Source organism: Myxocyprinus asiaticus, chromosome 5 (assembly GCF_019703515.2).
Source record: "Myxocyprinus asiaticus isolate MX2 ecotype Aquarium Trade chromosome 5, UBuf_Myxa_2, whole genome shotgun sequence".
Lineage (NCBI taxonomy): Eukaryota > Metazoa > Chordata > Actinopteri > Cypriniformes > Catostomidae > Myxocyprinus > Myxocyprinus asiaticus.
Genome location: NC_059348.1, coordinates 53,538,698 through 53,550,764, shown reverse-complemented (window position 1 = coordinate 53,550,764; position 12,067 = coordinate 53,538,698). Strand labels below are relative to the sequence as shown.

Genomic DNA, 12,067 nt, shown 5'->3' with positions numbered 1-12,067 from the left:
GACGCCAAACGCACAAAACTAAACAAAGAGATTTCATATGGAGGCGAAACAGCTCAGTACAGCAGATTTATGCATACATATTAAAGTAGAAGAAGATTTTCACATTTTCTGAAGAAAATACGAGCACAATTTGAGGTATATTTCATGACTGTAGTAAAAATGGTGCAGGGCGTGTTCCACAGCAATGTGTTGGGGAAAAATATAATAATAAGCAGTATGAGCAATAATAAAGTGATGCTTCAAGCTGGCCTAAGCAAACACTACTAAAGTCAAATTAAAGGGATATTCCATGTTCAATAAAAGTTAAGCTCAATCAACAGCATTTGTGGCATAATATTGATTACTACAAAAATAAATTTTGACTCATCCCTCGATTTCTTTAAAAAAAGCAAACATTTGTTACAGTGAGGCACTTACAATGGAAGTGAATGGGGGCCAACTTTTTTTTAACATTAAAATACTCAATGTTTCAAAAGAACAGCCACATTTTTACTATAAATCTCCAATTTCACTTTCACATTCTTCTTCTTTTGTTTTTAGCGATTCACATTATTTGTGCATATTGCCACCTACTGGGCAGGGAGAAGAATTTATAGTAAAAAAGGACTCAAAAGGACAGTTCACCCAAAAATGAAAATTATCTCATTATCTACTCACCCTCTTTGAAGAAAAATAGAAAAATATCTTAGCACAGTAGGTCCTTAAAATGCAAGTGGATGGAGATTTCTCTTTTGAAGCTCCAAAAATCACAGAGAGTCAGCATAAGCGTCATCCATATAACTCCAGCGGTTAAATTAATGTCTTTTAAAGCAATACGATCGCTTTTGGTGTGAAAAAGATCAATATTTAAGTACTTTTTAACTATAATCCAACGTGAGGGTAAGCTTCACGAGAGGGTGGAGTCCAAGAGGTCTCTCGTGTGTCGTATTCGCGTTGCCAAGATACTGACGTAATCTCACTTTCTCCACTCGGTTAGGACATCCAGGATAAGCAGATAAACACCCCAATGTGAGTAAAGAAACAGATAAATGGGTAATTCTCACGAAACTGAGCTTGAACCACGGCATTGAGGATTTCTATATAAAAATCTATATCAAATTCTATTCTGCTAATTGAACACAATAGATATACTGTACATGTGCTCCATCTTGGACATAAAGATTACAAAGGATGTCGTTTTATTTAAAATTTTTAATGAATTTTCTGGTTAAATTCTCATTACCGCAAGGTGTCCAGCTTCAAAATTAAGACTATTAAATGTAGTAAAAACAAAATATAAAAAGAAATTTCAATAATGCATTTTGTACCCAATACCCAATTGTAAATGAAAATAATTTATTTGACATTCCAAACATCATTATCTGGATAACAGAATGAGAAAAACTGGTGTCCATCAAACCATTTCTCTGTATTGCAACGCTTTTGGCTGCCTTTTTGAATCACAAAATGTTTGTGAAGACTTATTCCGCTATGATAAATCAGATAAATCAGCAAGAGAAGAAGCTCAAACATGGATACTCAGATACTTGTCACCTCACTTTGTTTTACTAAAAATGTTGTAGTTGTGTCTATATAACCTGTTTCAGACACTTTGCATTCTCATTACCGCAACAGATGCTACATTTAATAGACAATGGCTTTAATTGCCAAATATTTAGTTTTTACATACCTCAGTAAGATGAAGCAATAATTTTTGCTCACTTGTAATGGTTGCCCCTATTATCAGGGTTATTGTGTCGGGTCACCTCATTACCGCAACACACTTAATCATTACCGCAACATTTGTATAATAGTTTCGGTAATGAGAAACTATTCTGTTGTTCAGTATTTTAACTTAAAATTGTCTTTTTAGTTCCAATATGAATGCATTTTAATACTATAAATGCATTATATTGTTATGCAGGTTGAAAGAGAGAGAGCTGCTGCTGAAGTAAGATTCACAATATTGAGAGGTATAAGCATATTGGCCAAAACAATGTTTTGATATTTTTGTATGCTACCTTTTCCATTGTTATTCCATGAATCGTTTGTGCTCATACTTGTTTTACTTTATATATTTAGCCTATGATAGGCTGTTTATGTGACATTTTACCCCATATAGTGTGTAAACATGCGCTGCTATTGGAGAAAGTTGTCACAAAAGCTTTAGCTTTTTTCCTGGGCAATAAAACTGAAAATGTTCAATAACTTTTTTGTAGCCAAATCTTTTAGGTATGTGGCAATGCAGAAGATGAGAAGTTGACTCAAAAATACCCCCCAACCCTGATAAATATTCACTGCAGTAAAAAGTGTGACAACTAGCCCCAGTCTCCCCTGTAACAAAATAATATAATTAAATAAAACAAAAATAATAATTACATTGAAATAAAATTTGTAGTCATGTTGTCTGTCTTGCCCATTTTTTGTCAGACCTAAAAGTTAATATTTTACATACCATTTCAATAAATGTACTTAAAATTCTCATTTACACAATGTCTCCATTTGTGTCACCAAATAAATAAATAAAACATATGCATGTCATACTAAATGTTTTCAAAATTAAGAAAAATCATAGATTGAATATTCATGTATTAAAACATTTTTAAAAATTGCCTGAAAATTAAATGTCCATCAGTTCTTATTCTCTGTCCACCAAGATTGTTTCATAAAGATTGATGTTTTTTTTTTTTTATGAAGCAGAACACCTTTAGCTTTGACCTTCAAAATGGCTACAACATATGTTACATTTTTACTAAAACATATTCTTTTCCATATTTAGAGAAAAGTTGAAAAGTATGTTTTTAAACCATTATATAATTAATTAGTGTCCAAATATGAAACTTATGCAAGAATATAATTTCAACAGAGTCATTAGCTTCTCTACTTTTAGCAAAACATTTTGAGGTCTCTACTTGGCCCTGTGGAATAGACCTGTTTCTGTGAAAATGTGACCTATATTTATATGGAAAAAAGTTCAGATATTGCTATAATTGAACCTTTTTATTAAAGTTTTGCTAAGTCATTACCTTCTCTACTGTTAGCAAAACATGCCAAGTTTTATTGTAATAAAATAGATAATGATGACATGTTCTTAAATTGTTCTTAAAAATGTATTTAAGTGTTTTGGTACCATCAGCTGTTCTTTAATAAATTATTATACAGCTAAAGCTGGTGTGCTAATACACTTAACTTGAGTGTATCACAATTTTAAAGGCTATCCAAGCGATCTAGGTTGTAACATGTTGTGTAACAGGAATCAGGTAGACATTAACAGCCAATAATGTTCATAAATAATGATTTAGGTGCTTGAGAGTGGACGGAACGATCTTATCAATTTTTTAATGAAATTTAACAGTAAATCTTGAATGGAATTCTCATTACCGCAACTTTTTTATCATTACCGAAACACATGACATTACCTTATATTTACACAACAAAGAAACTTTAACAATTATTAAAAGGCAATTATGATCATTTATCCTTATATCAATCATTACACATAAACCTTTTTTTAAAACTGTTTGGGTTCATCTGAAAAACACACACACACAAAAAAAAGGTGTGACATTGGTAGGTGTGTTTCGGTAATGAGATAAATTGTTTATTTTTTTAATCAAATTTGGTAAATAATGATTATTTGTTTAAAGCATCTAATAAAGGTTGGTATGTAAAGTTCAAATCTATTTTAATTGTATTGTTAATTGTAAATTACGTAGATTTTTGGCCACAGTTGCGGTAAGTCCCTCGATTTGTTTAAAAAAAGCAAACATTTGTTACAGTGAGGCACTTACAATGGAAGTGAATGGGGGCCAACTTTTTTTTAACATTAAAATACTCAATGTTTCAAAAGAATAGCCACATTTTTACTATAAATCTCCAATTTCACTTTCACATTCTTCTTCTTTTGTTTTTAGCGATTCACATTATTTGTGTATATATCGCCACCAAGACATTAATTTAACAGCTGGAGTTGTATGGATGACATTTATGCTGACTGTCTGTGATTTTTGGAGCTTCAAAAGAGAAATCTCCATTCACTTGCATTTTAAGATGTTTTTCTATTTTTCTTCAAATATGTTCTGGTGAAGAAAGAAAGTCATACACACCTGTGTATAAATCTCCCATTTATGTCAAAAATGCTAGAAAAGGTAGAGTCCTCCCAACTATGTTCATTTTTACAGAGAAACCATTTTACATATGAAGAATTTCAGTCAAACTTTCGGCCCCATCATAGTACAGAGACTGCACTTATCAGAGTTACAAATGACGTGCTCTTATCATCTGATCGCGGCTGCACTTCTCTTCTAGTGCTTTTAGATCTTAGTGCTGCCTTTGACTCCGAAGATCATGACATTCTCTTGGATAGGCCTGAGAATTATGTTGGCATTTGTGGACAGGCAATAGCATGGTTTAGGTCATATCTCTCTGACTGCTACCGCTCTGTATGTGTAAACAAGGAACTGTCAGATCAAAATAAAAGTTATGGAGTGCCACAGGGATCAGTTTTAGGGCCTCTGCTTTTCCCCCTATATATGCTCCCCCTGGGAGACATTATCAGGAACCATGGAATTAGTTTTAACTGTTATGCCGACGATACCCAACTTCATATATCTTTGAAACCCGACGAAAATTCACAATTTTCCAAATTAAAAGAGTATATAAATGATATCAAAGAGTGGGTGCCTAGAAATTTCCTTCTACTCAATTGCAGTAAAACAGGGGTACTAAGTATTGTAACAAAAACCTCAAAAATTAAGACGCTAAAATATAATCTGACTCTTGATGGATGTACTGTAACATCAACTTCTACAGCAAAAAATGTAGGTGTTATATTTGACAGCAATCTAACGTTTGAAAAACACATTTCCAATATTTGTAGAACAGCTTTCTTCCACCTCATAAATATTGCTAAGTTACGACACATGCTATCTGTTTCTGATACCTACATAGCAGTGTTCGGAACTCAGACACACTCTCTCAGTTTAAGTCTAGACTAAAGATTTATCTATTCAGCCAGGCATACACCTATTTTACCTTCAATTCATAGTTATGCTGCTTTAGTTAGGTCTGCCAGAACTGGAAACACTCCTCTAATTCTTTAACTCTGCTTTAAAGTGAATGGCATCTACGTACATTTTATTCTATTTCTTTCCCTGTCTAAACCTCAGGGATCATATCCAACACTCTCTCAAAGAATACAAAAAAATAAAATAGAAAATTAATTAACCAATAACAAAAGCCTTTATCGGCCAAAATCATCTACGTGTATTTCCTCAGTTAATTCGGGATGACTTCAAGGATTTTAACACTAAAACTTATAGTTCATACAAAATCATTTTGTTTAACCATTGACCCGCAACACTTAATTAGTTTACTAATTTTAACCACTAATAGTTCTAAACATAAATAACAAATATTGGCATTATATCCATTCATTTTCTGTTATAGCATAATTTCATGTACAGCTGCTTTAAAACAATGCCTGTTTTGAAAAGCTCTATACAAATAAATTTGACTTGACTTGACATGAGGGTGATTAAATAATGAGTGAATGTTCATATCTGGGTGAACTATCCCTTTAAATATTGAGCTGTTTCTCACCCACATTTATCATATCTCTTCTGAAGATATGGATTAAACCACTGGAGTCATATGGATTGCTTTTATGCTGCCTTTATGTGCTTTTTAGATCATCAAAATGTTGGTACCCATTCACTTGCATTATATGGACATACAGAGCTGAAATATTCTTTTAAAAATCTAAATTTGTTTTCTGCAGGAGAAAGAAAGTAAATGATGAGATAATTTTCATTTTTGGGTGAACTACCCCTTTAAAATCCTTCAGAACATGATAAAATCATCAGTCACCTCTCAAATGCATAACGAAGCATGATGAATCCCAGAGCTAACGGCAGAGAGATGAGCAGATCCCGCGGGAGAGGCTGGTGAAATCCCTCCATCTTTTCCATATCCTCCCAGCTGATCCCAGGAGGAAGCCAGTATTCTTGCTTCCAGAGCCAATCGTTGATCCACTCCATCATTAAGCTGTGCAAAAACAAAATATAAACAATAAACAAAAAAAGAATATAAACAAAACAACAGCTTAAACAAATGGGGGGTGGGGGGGGGGTAATGTTCAATGGATATTTAATTAATGTGACAATTCACCCAAAAATTCATCATGTTGTTCCTAGCTTGTGTGACTTACTTTCTTCTGTGGAAAACAAAATGAAGATGTTGTGCAGTATGTCAGTGTCAGTCAGTGTTCATTTTTATTGATGTTTTTTTTTCCACACAATGAAAGTGAATGGTGACTGAGGTTGTCATTCTACATCTACTTTTGTGTCCCACGGAAGAAAGAAAGACATTTATTTTAGGGTGAACTACCCCTTTACTGAACAATTAAGATTTTCACCATCTGTACACTCATGGTTATGATGTTGTGACAATAAAGGGTGATTTGATTTTGACAATTACCATATACAGTACATATTCATGATAGATTATAGTTATAGATAAAGTATTTATAGATATCGGAGTGGTTTTCAGTTTGTATATCAGGTTCTAATCTTTGGAACTACTCAATTTAAACAATTATAACAATTATATTATAAGTGTTTTAATGTCGCCATTAAGACCCTCAATGGTCTTTTGCAAGCATTTTAACAAAGAGTAATTTCTAGCCAGTGAAATATTTTAGAACTGAGCACAACTAGAAAACAAAAATGGTATTACCATGATACTTGAAAAAAAACATAGTTCTACCATGGTAAAAGTCACAAAAACATGGTACTACCATGGTAAAAGTCACAAAAACATGGTACTACCATGGTAAATGTAAAACAAACATGGTACTATCATGGTACACGACCAAAAAACATGGTATTACTATGATACGTGGCCAAAAAACATGGTATTACCACAGTACATTACACTATCATGGTAAATGAAAAAAAAATCAAATAACACTGTAGTACTATGGTACACTACCAAAAATACATGGTACTATCATGGTTCATGGCCAAAAAAACATGGTACTATTATGGTACATGTCCAAAAACATAGTACTACCATGGTAAATGTCCCAAAAACATGGTAATACCACAGTACATTACCAAAAAACATTGTACAATCATGGTACATGCTGAAAAAACACTGTAGTACCATGGTACATGACCAACAAAACATGGTACCATCATGGTACATGACCAAAAAATTGGTAATCTCCCAAAAACATAGTACTGCCATGGTACATGCCATAATAACATAGTACTACCCAGTGTTTGAAATGAACTTTTTGGCTCACCGGCCACTGTGGCTAGTAGTTTTCCAAGGTCACTAGCCACTCAGCATTTTCACTAGCCAAAATCCCCTAACTTGCAAAAAAAATTATAAAGGAGACTGGAGACTGTAACTGACTGCATGCGTTTGTTTGCACATTTCATTTAAACAAAATTACGAGTTCAGCAGGACACAGCCTAATGGTTTAAGTAACCTATAAAATATCCAAAGGCAAACGCCACTTAGTACAGGAGTAGTATAGAACAGGATGAAAATTTGTCAATTATTTTTCCATAATTCATGGAAGTTTCAACTCCTCCAAATTGTACTTGCCTCTGAAAGTTTACCATTATTCTTACATTGTTTAACACATTTGTAATGACAAGGCTGTTAGGTAAGACAAAGGTTGGCTTCACATTACTGTGGTTAGGTTCATGTTGATAGTCTTTTCTAAACTGTAGTATTTGTTATGAAAATGCTAATAGCCTAAAAACGTTTAGAAACCTTTAACTATACTTTCACAGTTATAGCCTAATAAAAATAAAGTCAAACAGATTTGCCCTAATAGATTTCAAATTAATCTATACAAGTTACTAGTTAGTGTTACTGCATTAAACAATTTACAATGCATTCAGAAAGTATTCAGACCCCTTCATTTTTTTCACATTTTGTTATGTTACATCCTTTTTTAAAAAATATATAAAAAAATCACATCAATCTACAACCCATACCCCATAATGACAAAGTAAAAACCAGATTTTTGATAACTTTGCAGATTTATTAAAAAGAAAAAAAACTGAAATATCAAATTGACATAAGTATTCAGACCCTTAACTCAGTATTTAGTGGAAGCACCTTTGGCAGCGATTCCAGCCTCAAGTCTTTTTGGGTATGATGCGACAAGTTTTGCACACCTGGATTTGGGGATTTTCTGCCATTCTTCCCTGCACATCCTGTCTAGCTCTGTCAGGTTGGATGGGGACCGTCGGTAGACAGCCATTTTCAGGTCTCTCCAGAAATGTTCGATTAGGTTCAAGTCTGGACTCTGGCTGGGCCACTCAAGGACATTCACAGAGTTGTTCCTAAGCCACTCTTGCATTGTGTGTTTAGGGTCATTGTCCTGTTGGAAGGTGAACCTCTGGCCCATTCTGAGGTCCTGAGCGCTCTGGACCAGGTTTTCATTAAGGATATCTCTGTTTTTTGCTGCTTTCAGCTTTCCTTCAACCTTGACCAGTCCCCCAGTCCCTGCCACTGAAAAACACCAAACAGCATGATGCTACCACCGCCGTGCTTCACCGTTGGGATGGTATTACGCAGGTGATGAGCGGTGCCTGGTTTCCTCCAGACATGACGCTTGGAATTGAGGCCAAACAGTTCAATATTCATTTCGTCAGACCAGAGAATCTTGTTTCTCACAGTCTGAGAGTCCTTTAGGTGTTTTTTTGCAAATTCCGAGCTGGCTTTTATGCGTCTTGCACTGAGGAGAGGCTTCCGTCTGTCCACTCTGCCATAAAGCCCAGATCGGTGGAGTGTTGCAGTGATGGTTGTCCTTCTGCAAGTATCTCCCACCTCCACACATGATCTCTGGAGCTCAACCAGAGTGACCATCGGGTTCTTGGTCACCTCTCTTACCAAGGCCCTTCTTCCCCGATTGCTCAGTTTGGCCGGGCAGCCAGCTCTCGGAAGAGTCCTGGTTGGTCCAGACTTCTTGCATTTAAGAATTATGGAGGCCACTGTGCTCTTGTGAACCTTCAATGCAGCCGAATTTTTTCGATCTTTTTTCCTAGATCTGTGCCTGGACACAATCCTGTCTCTGAGCTCTGCAGGCAGTTTCTTTGACCTCATGGCTTGGTTTTTGATTTCCAATGCAGGAAAAACACTGAAAAAACATCACCCGCCAAAGTGGCTATTACGAGTGACAGAGTTACCTGCCACGGCCGATTTTTACCCGCATTTGGCTGGTTGGCGGGTGTTAATTTCAAACCCTGGTACTACCATAGTAAATGTCCCAAACACATGGTACTTCCATGGTACATGACTAAAAAACATGATACTACCATGGTAAATGTCCCAGGAACATGGTACTTCACCAAAAAAACATGGCTCTACCATGGTACATGACCAAAAAACATGGCACTGTAACTGGTCCTGCTCGACACGCTCCAAGCGGGATTCGAACCGGCATGGGAGACGGGCACGCTAATGAGGAGGCTAAAGGCTACCGCCTCTAGCTTCAGTCGCTAGTGCGCCTCTTGAGGCCAGGGGAGTGAGGTTTACACACACCACACAGCTATCACGTACCAGCTGGCTCCTGTTACAGTACTATCATGATCCATGACCAAACAACATGGTACAAGCATGGTACTTGACCAAAAAACATGGTACTACCATGGTAAATGTCCCCAAAACGTGGTACTACCATGGTATATGTCCCAAAAACATAGTATTTCAATGGTACATGACCAAAAAACATGGTTTAACCATGGTAAATGCCCCCAAAACATGGTACTATCATGATCTATGACCAAAAAACGTAGTACTACCATGGTAAATTACCAAAGAACATGGTACTATCATGGTACATGACCAAAAAACCTGGTACTTCCATGGTACGACCAAAATGGTATAACCATGGTAAATGCCCCAAAAACATGGTACTATCATGATCATGACCAAACAAAGTGGTACTACCATGGTAAATGTCCCAAAAACATAGTATTTCCATGGTACATGACCAAAAAACATGGTACTATCATGATCTATGACCAAAAAACTTAGTACTACCATGGTAAATGACCAAAAAACATGGTACTATCATGGTACATGACCAAAAAACATGATACTACCATGGTAAATGTCCCCAAAACGTGGTACTACCATGGTAAATGTCCCAAAGACATAGTATTTCCATGGTACATGACCAAAAAACATGGTATTTCCATGGTACATGACCAAAAAACATGGTACTATCATGATCTATGACCAAAAAACTTAGTACTACCATGGTACATGACCAAAAAACATGGTACTATCATGGTACATGACCAAAAAACATGGTACTTCCATGGTACATCACCAAAATGGTATAACCATGGTAAATGCCCCAAAAACATGGTACTATCATTATCATGAACAAAAAAAGTGGTACTACCATGGTAAATGTCCCAAAAACATGGTATTTCCATGGTACATGACCAAAAAACATGGTACTATCATGATCTATGACCAAAAAACTTAGTACTACCATGGTAAATGACCAAAAACATGGTACTATCATGGTACATGACCGAAAAACATGGTACTTCCATGGTACATGACCAAAATGGTATAACCATGGTAAATGTCCCAAAAACATGGTATTTCCATGGTACATTACCAAAAAACATGGTACTATCACGATCTATGACCAAAAAACGTAGTACTACCATGGTAAATGACCAAAAAAACATGGTACTATCATGGTACATGACCGAAAAACATGGTACTTCCATGGTACATGACCAAAATGAAATAACCATGGTAAATGTCCCAAAAACATGGTATTTCCATGGTACATGACCAAAAAACATGGTACTATCACAATCTATGACCACAAAACGTGGTACTACCATGGCAAATGACCAAAGAACGTGGTACTACCATGGCAAATGACCAAAAAACTTGGTACTATCATGGTACATGAACAAAAATTTTGGTACTAGCATGGTAAATGTAAAAAACAAAACAATACAAAATAAACATGCTACTATAATTGTACATGACCACAAAACGTGGTACTTCCATGGTACTTTTTGTTAGTGCATACCTGTAAGATTTTAAACAGATTTGCGTATGGTAAATAGCTATGACAGTTAGATATGGTCAAAAACACTTATTGAGCCATAAAAGAAGTCGTCATGTACATCAAGATAAAACTTTGTTGTTGTTTCAGTTATCTCTCTTGTCTGTAGTAAATATTTCTCATGACACACCTGCCTGAAAAATCACCTGCCAGATGACAGCTGATACCTTTGCTTTAACAATGAAATATATTCTTGTTTTAAAAGATATACATGGTTAGTGGCATAACACATATTAATTGCATTACAGGCATTATAAGGAAAAATTCAAAATGTTCATTACCTTTAACTATGTCCACAACAGTTCACAGGTCCAATTGGATGTATTACGGTGTATGATGAGTGTAATAGTGAATTAGACGGAATGATGGTGTAATAGTGTGTATAATAGTGAATTAGGATGTACGAAGGTGACTGCTGGTGTATTAGTCCGTATGATGATGGTGTATGATTTGTGCAGCTCTGATTAGCGGAGTTTGCGCAAATTATTGTCCACGTGCATTTGCATCCGGACTCACAATACAATCGCAGTGCATAAAGAATTCTTAAAATAATATTTAAACGACATTATCCTCCCTCCTTGATAGCGCTGCTGTAACAAACATAATAAATAAATAAATAAATAAATAATCCTGTATGTATCTTCAGATAAATGTGCAGAACAAACCTCTGATGTTCCTGATGTCTCTCTCTCTGCAGATGACCGTCTACGGTTCACGAGAGACACTTATGTCCGTGGGCGTGTCGAGAGACACTTTTGGGGAATCGGTTCCTTTGACTCGTTTTAGTGAATCATTTTAACAACCGATTCAGCAGTTCATTTGACTTATCGCTCAAAAGGGCTATTGGGGTGTGGAAGAGTTAAAATAATATAAATGTCGTTTTTTAGTGCCTGATTGAGTCTATGTGTCACACTTGCTGTTTCACGAAATAAAATGTTTTAAGTTCATAGTCGATTTGTCGAACCA

General features: G+C 35.6%; 1 protein-coding gene across 2 annotated transcripts in view; it reads right to left on the bottom strand.

Annotated features, from left to right (window-relative positions):
• The window catches only part of LOC127440428 (ceramide synthase 2-like), a 29,441-nt gene extending 17,636 nt beyond the window's left edge, over positions 1-11,805 (bottom strand). Inside the window, exons 1-2 of one of the 2 annotated variants that reach the window (XM_051696989.1) lie at positions 11,767-11,805; positions 5,848-6,024 (exon numbers count right to left, since the gene is read on the bottom strand). In XM_051696989.1, coding sequence (XP_051552949.1) covers positions 5,848-6,020 — 173 coding nt within the window. In that variant the 5' untranslated portion in view covers positions 6,021-6,024; positions 11,767-11,805. Of the gene's footprint in view, positions 1-5,847; positions 6,025-11,382 lie in introns of both variants that reach the window. The other variant, XM_051696987.1, reaches the window with a different exon arrangement.
• Between the last annotated feature and the right edge of the window lie 262 nt (positions 11,806-12,067).